Source organism: Nematolebias whitei, chromosome 8, assembly GCF_014905685.2.
Source record: "Nematolebias whitei isolate Nwh7 chromosome 8, NemWhi1, whole genome shotgun sequence".
Taxonomy (NCBI): Eukaryota; Metazoa; Chordata; class Actinopteri; order Cyprinodontiformes; family Rivulidae; genus Nematolebias; species Nematolebias whitei.
The window spans coordinates 15,060,683-15,077,525 of record NC_056505.1 but is presented as its reverse complement, the minus strand read 5'-3'; the positions used below and the strand labels follow the sequence as shown (position 1 = coordinate 15,077,525).

The window sequence follows — 16,843 nt, the reverse complement described above, 5'->3', positions numbered from 1 at the left end:
TTTGCTAGGATTATTAGTTTATTTATACCAACAGATCTGTCCATTGGGATGGCAATGGAGAGGGGGGAAGTTGCAGACAAATAGCATTCAGCTGAGCGTTTTATTTTTGTGTAATGTGTAATTCATGATCACAAATAATCTGAATTCAACAAATCCAATCTAAAAGTAAAGCTTTTCCTGCAACAACAACAAAAGTATGTTCTCCTGCTGCAACTTCATGCCAAACCATGACTCTGTCACTGGACAGATCTGTTGGTATAAATAAACTAATAATCCTAGCAAAATATACACGTTTCATTCTAAGTGTTTGGCCTCAATTTGTATCTCAGGCGCCTTCAAGCTTTTCATCAGCCAGTCAACCTGCACATGGAACAATTATGATAGTTTAATATTATGTTCACCACACTGAGCATGAAGCGGATAAAGCAAAGGCAATGCTGTCCGACGAGCTCAGAGACACGATTATAGAAATACATGTTAAAGGTAACGGCTACAAGATCATCTCCAAGCAGCTTCATGTTCCTCTGATCAGTTTTCATTAATATTTAAAAAGCATGAAGTTCATAGGACTGTATTCAACCTCCCATTGTGGGAGTATCAACAAATTTATTCACATCAGATTACTTTCTCTAAATTATGTTAGTCTGACAGACTGGAGATCACTGAATTCATGCTTGTAGATTTGCTTTTGTAGAAAAATAAGAATCTAAATTCAACCACTCATAAGACCATTTCTGTTCAGTTGCAACAAAATGATATGAACAAAGATGAACTTGCCGAATCTTTAATATTAGCTACTGTAACATGAGTCATTCTGGAAAATAGGGTCCAAAATAGTTTGAAGACCGAGATGTTAAAAAAAAAAAAGAAAGAAAAAAAGCATCATCTTTTTTAGATGCAGTGTTTGAACTCCCTAAAGCAAAAACCAAGGCGACCTGTGACCTTTTTGTTTTTGTCTTTTGTCCATTCAGTAGTGTTTGGACAATTTTGATGGCAGGTGTTTGTTCCTGTCACCACCACTCTGCAGAAACTGCCAAGCCCTCTGACTGCCATGTTCACAAACAAATAGGCAGGCCTGTCAAACGCACACATAAATGTAACTTGGTTACCTTTCATTCCTAGAAGGAAAACTGGAGTATAAACATTCACCATGGTATTATTTGAGCAGTATGTCTGCACCCCACACCAAACCTTCATAGTGTAACTTTATCTAAATATTTGTTTGACACGAACCAGCTATTTTGCATATTTAATTTACATAAACTTGCAAAAACAATTTTAAATCATTTATTTTAAACGTTTAAAGGTAATTCAAATAATTTCAAAAGCATTTTTCCCAGGTATATTTTGCCATGGTTCTTAAATTTCTTCTCCATCTGTGAGAAATAGGTTGCAAAGCATAGGCTCATAGGGTACCACTTGAGTTTGACTCATAAAGAAATGTCCTGGATTAACATCAACAGCCAGTGGCAAAGGCCCCCTGCCACTTTCTTCCTTTTTGCTGCTTGATGATCCAACCCAGTTGATCTTCTTGAACCCTAAAAGCCCACTGGCTCAATTCTTCAGTTATGTAACGACCCCCAGGTAATACCTCTCTAGTCAAGTGGAGAAATTGAATCAAGACTGTCAATGTAAGCCAAACCAACTGTATATAGAACACTCTAACCTGTATTTGTCATCTGAGCAGTTGTTTGATGTCGGTCAACGTAGACTGAAGTGGTGAAACGGTTTGAACCTACAACTCAAGGTTTTCTTACTCAACAAACAGGATTTAGCCAAAAGACTCAATAAGTTCATAACGTTTTGATCTGCACACCAGGTTTATTGAAGTTTATGTACAAATGAACAAAAACAAATGTAACAATTTTTAAGGCCCACTGCTTGTTTGAATAATACGAGTTACTGAAAAAAATGTTGAACTTATTGCAGATGTGATTCTTCCAAATGTTTCAGTCAAACCCATATTACTAAATCGTCCTTATTTCCCAAAAGGGGACAAGAAATGTATAATTCAATATATGCATAATGTCAAAATGCCTTTGTTCATTGATGCAAAACAAGTTGAAAATGATGCATACAAACTACTTTCATCGAGATACAATCACTTGAACACAATCACTGTTCATTAAATGAATTACACTTTAAATGCATCCTTCTACATTTTACAGTAATTGATTCCATTTTATTGCATTTATTATGTTCAAAAACTTGCATTTTCCATTTTGAAGAGCTTGTACAGAGTTAAGTCTAGTTTGTAATCTACAAATGGACAAATTGGTAACAGCTGCCAACAGGAGAGCGAAAATGAATTACATAACTGTGTCATTTTCAGGTAACACAATAAGAACAATGCATGTGGGCTTCAAGTTATTCAGCTGCTGACTCTGCCGAGTAAATCCTTTTGACATTTGCCTGCTGATTACCAAAGAAATGAACTCATCTGATCTGAAATATGCTTACCGGTAACTTTGTTTAGCACAAATAAGAAGTGTCACAAGCCAAGGCACACCTTCAAAAGCAGCCACTGGAACCTTTAAATTTGCTGCATGGGCCTCAAGCTGGGAGACACCTGGACAATGCCACAAGGAGAAGTCAAAAGGTGTGTTTATTCAAGTTTGCATTAGAAAATATCTTCTAATTCGATTAGTAAAACTGCTACACTCCTTACCTCAAAATCTGTGCCAGTGCATGCCTTGATATCCTCAGGAGTAAGTCCCTCAAACACTTCAATCAGAGTCAGACCTTTGGTCTGATCGACATCAAACACAGCCTGTTAGAAATCAGAAGGTAGAAAAGAAGGATTGGCTTAAAGGAAGAAAAAAAGATGGATAGTTTAGTGAAAAAAAGATGATGATGGGATGTAATGACTGAGTTTATGATGTGCACCATAAGTGGGATGACAGACAAGAATGTCAGGGTCAGAAACATCTAACCGACTCAAACGAAACAACAAGCTTCCCCTTCTGGAAAAAAAAGGCATTAGTAGCTCTGTCATAGGGCCAGAGCACCACTTCAGTGTCATCCACACAGGAGATGACAAAAAAGCTGCAATTACTGGTGACACATCCAGGAGAGGCAGAAGGCAGCCCTCAGCTCCCAGAAGCTGGACAACAACAAACGTGAACAAATACTCTTAGTCACTGGACTGATGGTTGGAATGTGGGGACATTCCTTCAAAAGCTGGTGAAGATTCTCAGTCATCCAGAACAAGGTAAATAAAAGGTTTAAAAAAAAAATTTAAAAAACAACAACTGGTCTTCTAATCTGAAGTTGAAGATGTATTAATTCAAAATATCAAGGTTCAAGGTTATTTATTGTCATTCGCATCACATGTGGTACAAGGTGGAAGAAAATTTTGTCCTCAAGGTCCCAGTTACACCCAAAAATAGCAATCTAAACTATATAAAAAAAAAAACAACAAGGATCTAAGATATAGGCTAAACAATTATAATGTAATATAATACGGTGTATTCAACAGCTGCCTGAACATGAGTCTATAGTGAGCAGATGGGTATGAATACAGCAGCTTAAAGACAAGAGATCAGCAGCATGGATAATCAGCAGCACACAAAGTGACAAATGTCCAATGAAGTGTCATTACAGTGACATTACATTACATTACTCCCTCTCGGTTTTCAAGTCCCGTTTAAAAACTCACTACTATTCAATAGCTTTCAACACAAGATGATCTGTGTTTTGATCCTGTATGCTCCACACTGGTTTGTCGTCATTATCTGCATCGTTTTTTGTCTATATTCTGATTTACCTCATTTTGTATTTTGCTTTGTGTGTTACCTGTTGTTTTGTCTGTACAGCACTTTGGTTGGCCTTGTAGCAGTTTTAAGTGCTTTATATATAAAGTGGTATGGTATGATATGATGATGTTTCTGGTTAGGGGTTTATGAGTCTTACAGCTTCAGGGTAGAAGCTGTTCCTCAGACTAGTGGTTCTACACTTAATGCTCTGCAACCTCCTGTCTGAGGGAAGCAGGGAAAAAGTGTGTGCACTGGGTGAGTGGGGTCCTTCATGATGCAGGTGTCTCTCTTCCTACATCTGGAGGTGTAGATGTCTGTGATGGTGGGGAGACTGACTCCAACAGACTTCTGTGCAGCCTTCACCACTCTCTGCAGAGCTTTTCTTTCTGCAGCTGTGCAGCCTCCATGCCACACGTTGATTCTGGGGCACAGGATGCTCTCCACTGCACACCTGTCGAAGGAGGTGAGGACAGAGCTTCCCAGACCAGCTCGTCTCAGCCGCCTGAGGAAGAAAAGTCTCTGATGTGCTTTCTTGATCAGGCTGGTGGTGTTGTTGCCCCAGCTGAGGTTGTTATTCTGGTGCACACCCAAGTACTTGTAGCTGGAGACCACTTCCACCGCTCCTTCTGAAATCCACAATCATCAAAATGCATCTGGTGTGTGGCGTTCCAAGCTTTATACAACTGCATGAGAAGCCTCACTATGCAGGCAGATTAGCCTAAAACTACTCACCCCTCACAATATTTTATTTTGTTTGACGTCAATGGCTTCCTTCACCCCCCCTTCTCAAACCATCTGTCTTCTCTGTCTAAAATGTGAACCTTTTGGTCCTCAAAAGAATGTCCATTGTCCCCGAGATTTAGGTGAACAGCTGTCTTGTACTGGAGCTGCTCTACGGTGTTGAGCCATGCATCTGTGGAGAGCTTGTTTAGTTTCTTCAGTATAGAGGTCTGAACATTCCTCGCTGCACTGACCTGAGGACACCACACAACTCAGTTTGGGGGTTTTGTACCAGTCTCCAATTCTCTTACAAAACAAACTATTTTCTGCAGCATTTTAAATTTACTTGCTAGTTTTACATGGATGTTAACTTTAAATGATAAAATATCCAATAATGTTGTACAAAAATGTGCCTCTTCAAATTTTAGTGAAATATACCTTGTACTAAAACGGCTGTATGAGTTTTCAAAATTGAAAGAGCAATTTTCATGTTCTAATTTTCATGCTCTTCTCAGTTTTCTATTCCAAAACAACTTTTGGAAATGGTTTCTTTCACACACACGTGAAGTCAAAATGGATGTTACTTTGGAAAACTGAACAACGTAAACACTGAGCTTTATTTAAAGAAAAAGCTAATGGCGCATTTCAGGCATGTTACAGAAAACACAATATAATGGACAGCCAACTTGGGAATTAAGAGCTTGAAGATCAAAAACAGCTTATAGGAGATTTTCTGTTTTGAATAATAATGGAGAACCCAACAACAACAACAAAAATATTTTTTGCTGTTGCCATCTTATGATTACCATATTCTAAAAGGCACAGATTTCTGAATGCACTGCATAAGAAGCTGTTGTAAAAACAACCACACCTCCAAATAACAATGATGAATGAATCTTTAAAACAAGTTTCACACATAAACATGTTTAATAAACTTGCTTCACGTCAAATTTAAGGGAGCTGATATGTTGTCAAACAAATTGTTGCTCCGGTCCTTCACACTGTCAATGTAAAAAGCCTCTTCTTTTAACTCTTTATCACAAATCTGACAAGAGAAAATCAGTAGAAGTTTACACAGAAAGCTTAGAATTAGTTATTTGAAAGAAAATATAATTTTTTTTTTTTTTTTTTTTGCCTGTGCAGACAAGGCAAAAACTGTTTAAGGAAAAGCAGGTGCACTCTTTTGTCGAACTGGGCTTCGCTGCCTCGCTGTGCAGAGAGTGGCAGGCAAGCCACATCCATGCAAAGCCTGTCAGGACTCTCGGCTCATTAGAACCCCACACTCTGACAAGGCAGGAGGCAGATATCTCACTCCAATATAGCGAGACAGATGGAATGTCACAAGGAACAAGGGTCTATGGGTAACACAGACACTGACATGCATCTCTAATTGTGACACTTGCCACCAATGATTAAGGAGAATTAAAGATTTGTCAAAATGTGCTACATGCGGTTGATAAAAATGCAGCTGCAGCATGTGGTTGTGGCAGGTGCTGCCATATGTCAGGGAAAGAGTTTGACTCCAGTTCAAAATGTACAAGGCCTTAATATCTAATGGACTGGTTATGTTGCAATCATCTAATGGTCTCATGTCTAACATACTCCCTTAGTGGAAAACAAAATTTTCCTCATTTGCAAAATGGTCTTTTGTTGTGAAACGGTTAGATTTGCAAACTGCAAGGAAAGGTGACCTAACTCCATCATTAGCCACGTTGATGGAAAGTTATTTGTTAAGAAGCTGGTAGACTAAATGACCTGCTGTCTGCTGAGAGGTGGGCTGAACGTCATGCAACAAATAATCCTCCCGGTAACAAACTGTTTGAAGACAAAAAAATAGGACAAAGAAACAACTGCATTGATTAGACCATTCAGTAAATTAACAGAAGTCTATTTCAGCAGTGCAAGGCAATTATAACAAGTAAATTTGGAGATGCATTCATATAAAAACTCACAGTAGGGCTGTAAAAGAATTTCAATTTGGTTGCTCTAATCATAATTGCTGTAATGAGTATAGTGGTCATTATGCAAAATAACAAACATAACATTTTTCCAAACCCATTACTGACTGGATTTTTAAAATACATTTAATTTATGACTAGACACATAAAAAATGTTTTAAACTAAAATCCATCCAACCATCCATTACCTTTACCCGCTTCTTCCTTTTCAGGTCGTGGAAGTCACTGGTGCCCATATCCAGCTGTCAATGTGCGAGAGGCGGGGTACACCCTGGACAGGCCGCAAGTCCATCACAGGGACGTAGAGACAAACGAGACATTTTTCTAAATAGCAATTAGGAAGACAATGTATTAAAGAGATAGAGAGCCCTAACCTTTTTAAAGAAAAGAGAAATGCCAGCACTGTAAGATGATTCAACAGTGAACCACAAAGCCTGAGGCAACAGGTTTCCCACCATCCTGAGTCCCAAATCAACACATAACTATATAGGACAACACTCGATTTACCATTCCTCCAGGCCGTAGAGAGCAAAATAAGATGCTGTGTGTTTATGAGGAAATGCTGCTTATGTCAGAGTCTGTGCATAAGTCTGGAGGCAAAAGGGATTATTTGGAGCTTTAAAGAGTCCCCTTTCCTGCTCTCAGGGTTATTACATCTTTTATAAGTCAAATTCAAGCACCGTTTTTTTAAGAACATGGAAACTGAATAAATTACATATAATTAAGCAGTATATACATACTCAATGTTTGTTTTTATTATATCCTCATCCCATAAGCACAAAGGACATCACAGCTAATAGGGAGCAGTGTAACTTTGGTTTGCCCTGTTTAAATGATGTACTAAGACTTTAAGACAGATATTGTTCATCTTTGGCATTTTCTAGTACCGTAATTGATTTGTGGGTCGTTTTAGACTCAAACAGCTGCCAGAGTCCAATGTGATTTCTGTGTCTTTTCTGTAAATGTTTTTATATTGTTAAAAGCTAAGACATTATAAATATGCAATAATAACTTTTAGTTTTATCCCCTTTAAACCTTGTTCAGGTCCTTCAAAATGTTTTTCTATTAATACTTCTCATTCACACAAATAGTTATATTACATATAAACAACATTTGTGTGAATGAGAAATATATTGATTTATAATAACAGTACATGATATCCATCAAAACTAGTACCACATCTGTAACTCAAAGGTAAACATGGTTCTTGCCGTTTCATCACTACACCCGGGACCTGAAAGTCCCAGGTTCAATCCCCAGCCATTCCCACATGCCGTGGTGTCTCTGAGCAAGACAACCAATCCCCAATTGCTCCCCAGGAGCCTAGATAGCTGCCCACTGCTCCACCTAGGTGCATCCCAGGTGCGATGGGTTAAATGCAGAGAACCAATTTCGCCATTGTATGGGAACATACAATGATGACAACACTTTACTTTACTTTATCCTTTGTATCTTATTTTGCAGTCGCAGCAATTAAAAGTTTCACTACAAAAATGGAACAACCCTTCCAAAACCCATTACGATAACTAATTATTGCCATTTTTTCATTATTCGTTATATGTAAACAGACAAGACGCCTAATAACTTGAGAAACAAAATTAATTTGAAGCATTTTTAAGAGCTTCAAGAATGCATAAAAACCATGTGCTCTCATAATTTGCATCAAAATGTTTAATCATGTAAAGTTAGCAACCGTTGGAGATTTAGATTTGGGGCAAGTGAAATCAGGCTTATTAAATGTGCCGTTTGTTGGTAGGCTAACGCAACCCGGTTACGCTCAGAACTGGCTCTGGTTATTACCATTAAAAACAATTTCATCAGCCCACAGGCGGATTGAAACAATGTTGCTGGTTATTAGAGAGCAAACAGCAAACATTCATCTAATAATAAGCTGCTCAATAGCATCACTCCAGACATTGGGCACTAATTGCAGTGATGTCTAGCGTAAAAACTCAGCTAAAATATTCCCCTTAAGTCTGAAGATGTACTGGAGAAAATTGCATCTCAAATGCGTTTCTTCCCATTTTTTACCACTTTCCTCTGTGTTCTTATTAACAATGAAAAGTGAAGAAAGCATCCTGGTTGGATTTAAAAGCCTCACAAATGGTTGCTTGTTATTGATAGATGATTTTTAAAAAGAATTAAAGGTTATCTCTTTATTGTTGTGATAAAGAAGAATGGTAAGCAAAAGATGTACCTACTTTCACACACAAGAACTACAATAACTTGTCCTCAATAAAATAATTTGCTCCTTGCTTTTTGAATATTCTTTACAGAAGTGAATACATATAAAATTATTTGTCATAATTGCTGTTTACTGAGGTTTGTTATAGAAATAAAGGTTTCAAGTGTTCGAGTGCCAGTCTTCAGATTTCTCCAGTTGGCTAAGTGTGATAGGCATGAGACATAAATACCAACGGGAGCACTGCATACAGCACATTACATGTCCATTACCAGATTATTATAAAGCAATCAATAACAATGGCCAGGAGAAGCAAAGACCATGTTTTAACTGACCTCAATTTGTGATCTTGACCTTAGAGCTGGAGTGATGAAAAGTGTGACACTCTGTCTTGTCATGATACATATGTGTATCAAGTTTCATTAAATTATCTTGAGCGGACCAGAAGTTATGGGCGAGACAAATAAGTTTACAGACGGATGAAGGGGACCGCCATAGACGAGCGTGTAAATACCATTGGTGTACATGCAAGCACTGTTACTTTTTAAATTGAATCTAAATGGCACTGCACACTTTAAAAAATATAACTTTTTTTTTAAAGGGTTGATATAAAATAACTTTTTTTAAAGGGTTGATATAAAAACTGACGTAATGCTGAGAACGTTTTTATGATTATTACAATTTTGTTACCAGTAAAGTCTTTAACTTCATGACTAGGAGAGAAGACAGATAAATTTAGATAGTAAAAGTTTGTTCAATGTGACAGCAAGTACAGGAAGGCTCCTTTAAGGTAAATGATGTTGTGTAAATTGATTATTGATCAGTTCTGTTAGGGTAGCGGTGTCTCCTCCTTGGCATGCTGCAGGTGAGCTAAAGTTTCTCTCTGCTGCTAACACCCGGGCTCACCGTGAACGAGACATCATGACCTGCCCTGCTCTGCTCTGATTGGGCCAAACTGTGACTTTGGTTCTCTTTACTGGTTGAAAGCAGTGTTCGTTTAATCCCTGTATCATCATTAGATTGGCTTTAACAAGACCACAACAGAACACACATTTTCCCCTCCTCGTTTTTACAGATGACAAAAATTCATCACAGCAACAGAAAACTTTAATCCCTCCTGCCCCAACAAATTTTAAGACCTTTGAGTAATGTATTTAAGACCAACTTGCATAATTTTAAATGAATTTGAGACATTTTAAGGCCATAATTATAGATACATGACTTGAAGACTTTTTAAGGATGTGCAGAAACTTTGTTGTCCTGCTTTAAATGTGCATAATTTGTGCCAAGACAAACTATATGTGAAAGTCACAGCCATTTTCTGTGTACATAATTTCATCCCACCACATGTACCACATGTGGTGCGAATGACAATAAATAATCTGACTCTATCTGACTCTGACTCATTAATAAAGTAATGTTTTCACTTTCATTGGTGTCATCAAAAGTCAAGAAAGTTTGAAGAGATCTTAGATGATGGAGGGAGACAGCCTCATCAGTATTGGTCCAAATAAACCATCTTTAACTAATTTTAAAATATGAATTCGGCTTTTAAGTATGTTCAGATAAAGTAGTAATCATCTTACCTGCCAGTAGTGCTATTAGCTTGGTTTTCATGTTGGAGTCAAACTAACAGTACTCTCAAAAGGACCTATTGAGGAGTTAATACTAAAGCAAATCAAGGTTTTTCTAAGCAGCTTATTAAATGATAATTAAGTATTTGTTTGATAGTGATCAAACAAATGTAAAGCAATATGCAGTATTTAACGTTAACATTACATAGTGCATCATTTACCAACTAGGCAACATCTGCTAACAGTAATAATTAGAGAATGCAAAAGCAAACATCTTTTAAAGGGAGAAAAGCGTGTGTCAGTATGAGCAAGCTTTGACCTTTTGGTTAGCGAGATGGATCAGGTCCTGGCAGACTCAGATGATTAGTGGCACAATAGTTTGCACATCCAATAAGTATGTGCAGCAACACTAGTTGAGAAAATAACAAAAAAAAAAAACATTAAGAAAAGCCTCACAAGTAGTAACTATATTAAATGTTCTCATATAAATGTCAACATCCGTTATCAAACAAGTAAGAGGAACAGAAACACATTTTTCTATCAAAATTAGCAAAACATAAAGGATTACTAAAACTGATCTTTTGATTAATTTCTTTACTGATGTCCTGAAAATCGAGAAAACAGTAGTTCAGAAATTGCTCCACCGACATCGTCTTTCAAATAACATTTCATTCAGTTATTTGACATCAGAAATAGGAGCATAAGTCATTGAAACACATTTTATATGCAGGACATATTGATTTTCAAAACAAACAATCACATTAAGCAACTCCCAGTGACTAAAAGGTGCCCTCTTGACATCGCTGCCAAGTATCTGAGAGGATGACAAGCTGACAGTCGCATGTCAGAATTTCTGAAAAGTTCATTTTTTCTAGACCCAGACTACAAAGACAAACTGGAATTGTCAAACACTGCCTCCAAACCACTCACATTTTAGTCCAGACAAAGCCAGTTTATTATGCATGAAAGCAAAAAGATTTTCAAATTTATTTGACGCACAAGAGACAAAGTATCTGATGAATAATTTGTAAAACAGAGTGTGGGGGTAGTATGATTCAAAAGGACAATGAAATAAGAAAATATGCTATGAAGAAGAAGAAAATTAGGTCATAAATTATGGACTGTGAGAATTTGTTTCACTTGGACAGAAGTACTGGGCATGTATTCAAGATGTTTATGAGAGGAAAGAGGCTGCAGAAGTTAAAACGAGAAAGATGGAGAGGAGGTGGTGGTACTAGGGCTTCACAAGGCTGCACAGTGGCTTTAACCTTTAGAAATGTTAACAGAAAACTGCTTGCTGAGAAAAGTTGTGCAATCACAACAAAAGCTAGTTGAGCAGAAAGGAACGAGTGGGCTGGGGGTGAATGGTCGGGGGCGCATGGACAGTTTCTGACTTCCCCAGCCCCGACAGGTCATGCTTTCAGTGAACAAGTTCTAAAGGCAAAAACTAGAGCGCATACAAAATAACATCAGCGTCAAAGTCTACGGACTACTGGGTTTTAGCTCTAAATCTCTTAAACCATCATTTTTGACCCAGTGAGTATTCTTACCTCTATTCTGTCTGCTTGCATTCTACAGTCTGAACTCCTACATCCTCATTTTCTTTATTTGACATCAAGGGTCACAAATAATGAAGTTGTTCTGCCTAACGAAGGCTTACCCCGAGGTCTCCACTTTACAAATGAAAGATGGGAACCAGCACTCATCTACCAGCCTGTGGGCAGCATTTAATTGGTCTCAAAAGCCGCACTCTGAAAAATCAGAGTCCACATGAGCCAAGTGCAAAGAACGATATCTGTGAGCAAAAAAAATATGCTTGCGAGGGAGAATACATGCAATAAAACAAAACCGTGAACATAACAAAAGAAGCATATCAGAGTAATTGTTGTTGTTTTTTTTTATGTGCTTGATTTCCACCATCATTAGCAACAATCCTACAGACAAGAACCTTAACCACATGTACAGAAGTAGATGAGATTTTTCAGATTTACTGCACGTTTTTCACAAACATAAAGACATAAAACCAATAATAATAATAATAATAATAATAATAATAATTAACCTCATTGCAAAAATGCACAAACTGAGTAAGAATAAATAATTATTTTTCCCCCCAGCTTCTCCCTTTCCTCAGGGGTCACCACAGCAAGCAAACTTGTATAAAGATTCGGCAATTGTTTTAGTCCAAATGCCCTTCCACAGACCACCGAGCTACCGCAGCCCACATGTATTATTGTGGTCTAATTAACTTTTTAAATTTAAAATTATAATCGTATTAACTCAATTTTTTTTTTTTTATCTGTGTTGTTGGCAGTCTGAGGATGACAGCAGCTGAGTCTTCTTCATCCACCAGATCACCTCCAGCTAAGAAGTCTGTAATGACTGAGCTGGTTTACTTGGCATATTTTCAAAATAAACATTTGTGACTTATCTGTTTAAATAAAAGTTGAATGAATGAATGAATTTTCTAAGTCTTTATTTTGGCCTTTTTTGTACCAAAAATTAACCGAACCGAGCCCTCCTTGAAACTGAACTGAACCGAAATGTGATTTTAGCGTACCGTTACACCCCATTTGTTACTGTACAATTTCCTCAAACTAGAATAAAAATCCCTTTTGTTTGTCTACTTCTTCGTTTCCCTCTGCCATATTGAGTCATCCTCCTCCATCTCACTCTGTCCTCTGCATCCTCTGTCCTCACTCCAACTACCTCCATTATCTCTCTAACTGCATCCATATTTCTCCTCTTTGTCTTTTCCTGGCAGCTGCATTTCTAACATAATTCTACCAGTATACCCACGGTCTCTCCTCTGGACATGTCCAAACCATCTCAGTCTGGATTCTCTAACTTTATCGCCCAGTTGTTCAACCTGTGCTGTACCTTTGATGATCTCATTCCTAATCTTATCCATCCTTGTCACTCCTAAGGAGAACCTCAACATCTTCATTTGTGCTACTTCTAGTACTGTCTCCAGACCATACAACATACCTGATCTCACCACTGTCTTGAAGAATTTTCCTTTGGCTTTTGCTGACATCCTTTTGTCACAAATCACTCCTGAAACTTTTTTTCCATCCTGCATGGACTCTCTTTATCACCTCTTTACCACATTCCCCATTTTCCTGGACAGTGGACTCCAAGTACTTGAAGTCCTGCACCTTTGCACGAGGGCTGAACAGCTGGTGAGAAAAAAGCTTTGCAGAGAGTGTTGAAGGCTGCACAGAAGTCTGTTGGAGTCAGCCTTCCCACCATCACAGATATCTACACCTGCAGATGCAAGAAGAAGGCCATGTGCATCATGAAGGACTTCACTCACCCATCACACGCTCGTTTTGCCCTGCTCCCCTACAGGCATTTAGTGTAGAACCATTAGACTGAGGAGCAGCTTCTACCCTGAAGCTACTAAGACTCATCCCTAACCAGAAAAATCACTGTAATGCAACTTTATTGGAGATTTGTCATTATTTGTGCTGCTGATTATCCATGCTGCTGATTTCTTACCTTAAGCTGCTGTATTCACACCCATCTGCTCACAACAGACTCATGTTCAGGGAGGCTGCCATTTAATACACCGTATTATATTACATTATTATTGTTTAGCATATATCTTAGATTGGATACCGTTTTCTCTTTTATACTTTATCTTTTTGCTATTTTTGGGTGTAACTTATACCTTAAGTATACAATTTCGTTCCACCTCATGTACCACATGTGATGCGAATGACAATAAAGTCAATCACCTTGAACCTTTGTGACCTCTGTTCCTTGTAGCCTCACTATTCGTCTGGCCTCCCTCTCATTCACATACATGTACTCTGTCTTACTACGGCTGACTTTCATTCTTCTTCTTTCAAGTGCATACCTTCACCTATCCAAGTTCTCTTCCACCTGTTCCCTGTTCTCACCACAGATCACAATGTCATCTGCAAACATTAAAGGATTCCTGCCTGACCTCATCCGTTAATCAGTCCATCACCAGAGCAAGCAAGAAGGGGCTCAGAGCCCATTCTTGATGCACTCCCATCTCCACCATGAAGCCATCTGTCACTCCTAATGCACATCTCACCACTGTCCTGCTGTCCTCATGCATGTCCTGTACCAGTGTAACATACTTCTCTGCCACTCCAGATTTCCTCATGCAATACCACACCTCCTCCCTCAGCACCCTGTCATATGCTTTTTCTAAAAGCCTTTTGTTCGTCTACAATTATGACAAAAAACTGCTGATATAATTCTAACATCACTCTCAATTTAATGTGTAAAGAATGAAGACGAAGACTTTATAAATGTGCTGTACCTGCAAAGCTTAATACGCTATATAAAAAGATTAGCTAGGTGGTGAAATGAAATACATGTCACTGTCAGATTTTATTAGTGCCACTGTTCAACTTGCACTGGATCCATTTCTCTCCAAGCATTTAATACAGGTCTAACTTGTGCTGTTAACATTCACATAAGATGTAGGTCCAACCCTGCTCTGCAACAGTATGACACCATGTCAATGCATAGTTAAACACTACATTTAACATAAAAAGTTGCCCCCAGAATTTTCTTTAGTTTTTATTTAGATTTTTTTTACTAGAAAAAACAATGCAAAATAAACCACTTGGAAAAAAAAAAAAAGCTACCTAACCCCACCTCTAAATCTAAACTAGCATGAGTAAATGGCACTAATTCATGACTAATGGCTCATCCATTCACTGACGTACAGCATCCATTCACCATTTACTCAAATGTAAGTGGACTCTCATACACTTGTGTATATATATATTGTATGTAAATGAAGAAGTAATAAAAATGCACCTTTTCTGTGATGATTCGATCCACACATTGCTTCCCTGTTAAAGGCAGGCTGCACTTCTCCAATATTTTGTGCTTTCCTCCCTGAAATAAAGAGCAGTAAGGTAAAATAAGGTCAGTAATTCACTTGGATGCTTAAGTCCGTCAGTTACATTAAATTGGGTAATGTTTGTGGAGGACATAGTTAGTATTTTATTATTTCAAAGGCTTCAGGTGTTTCTGTGTGCACATCTTAAAGGATATTTAGGGCATATTCAATAGATGTGTAGCTCAGTTTCTTCTTCTGTCCCCTTTGAAGGAAAAAAAAACAACTCAAATGCTGCCTGAAAAAGACAACATACGTCATTCTACCCTTTCCCAGTCATGAATGGAAACAGGCTTCAGGGCAGTAAATTTATGCTCACCTGCTGCACCATCTGCACTGTAACTGGGTGCCAGACAGAGTCCCATTAGCAAGAAAACAGCACGCTTCTGTTAATGTAGAAGGATGTGCTTCTCATGCATCATATTGGGGTCTGGACTTTCTAAAAGAAAACCAAAGCAGTTTGATAGCTTTTTCAGTTGTAAAGAACCCGTCTGGGTTAATCCATCTCTAACTGGAGCACATCTAATTGTCCCAAAATACCAAGTCCACTTTGTGTTTGCACTTGGCTTGTATTTAAATTAGCGGAAGATAAATGAAAGGAGAACGGTTTCTACAAAATACCTCATCAAGGTGAGCGGGTATGCTCCAATAAAAAAGGTATTAAGCAATCTGTTAACAGACTTATCCTTTTTCAGCCATAATACTAAAGGAACACACTTGGAAAAAGGAAATTGCCAATTTAATTTAAGTGGGTTATTACCTAATCCTAATGAAAGGTTGTTTTTTTTTTTTGGGTGACCAAAATACACACCTTAGCCGAGTGCTCCATGGTGACCACAACTTTAGTTCCAGCACTAGCCACCAAATCCATGGCTCCTCCCATTCCCTTCACCATTTTGCCCTGGAAATTGGGAAATAAATAAACCTTAGTTTTAATTATTCAATTGAAAATTAGGAAACATGCTTTAATGAGGGGGGAGTTGGGGGTTGGTAATAGTAATGACATCAATGCAATCTTCCTTTCATGCAGCAGCTTATTCAAGAGGAAGATTTAAAACCTGATACTCCCTGAACAAAAACATGAAGATGAAAGATGTTTGTGTACTAGATACAACAATTCCTACCAATGCTTAACACACCCTAATTTTATTCCATTACTGGATAAAATAAGAAAAATTCCAGTGAGACAGAATATGAAAAGGAGACTACAGTACATAATTGTAGAGCAGGTAAAATGGCATTGCCACCATTTTTTTAATTGGTCTCCAAAATATTTATTCTCAGAAAAGTATTCTTATTCCAAAAACTAAAAATATAAGTCTATTGAATGAACACAGTTTAAGAAAAAAAACTAAATTTCAAAATACAGTTAATATAGTATTTTTTTTAAACAATACGTAATAACACATTAATGACATGTCACTAATGTTTAACACATTACTCAAATTTGTCATTAGGATTTTTGTTTTAGTAGGAGGCTTCCAAAAACACTATAAACAAAAAGACATGGTGTAGTAGTGGGGTTTTTATATTACTCACAAAATAAATCAATCACACGTACTATGGTTCAAAGAACCTCTTTAGAACAAACTAAATAAAAAACACAGATATCTGGGCAAAAACAAAATAGCTGGAGGTAGAAAAAAAAACATGCTTGTTCTTGACCTGTTGAAAAAAAAATCTACAAGTGCAGAAGAAACCTGTTAAAAAACCCAAATGTCTTAGTAGAATATGAGAATATTTCTTTTAGAGGAACAGCAGCAGGATTT

General features: G+C 37.6%; 1 protein-coding gene across 1 annotated transcript in view; it reads right to left on the bottom strand.

The window, feature by feature from the left end:
• Positions 1 to 1,819: 1,819 nt before the first annotated feature.
• Positions 1,820 to 16,843, bottom strand: part of oxct1a (3-oxoacid CoA transferase 1a) — a 51,390-nt gene continuing 36,366 nt past the window's right edge. Inside the window, exons 14-17 of the mRNA XM_037680336.1 lie at positions 15,886 to 15,975; positions 14,993 to 15,073; positions 2,669 to 2,770; positions 1,820 to 2,569 (exon numbers count right to left, since the gene is read on the bottom strand). Coding sequence (XP_037536264.1) covers positions 2,534 to 2,569; positions 2,669 to 2,770; positions 14,993 to 15,073; positions 15,886 to 15,975 — 309 coding nt within the window. The 3' untranslated portion in view covers positions 1,820 to 2,533. The remainder of the gene's footprint in view (positions 2,570 to 2,668; positions 2,771 to 14,992; positions 15,074 to 15,885; positions 15,976 to 16,843) is intronic.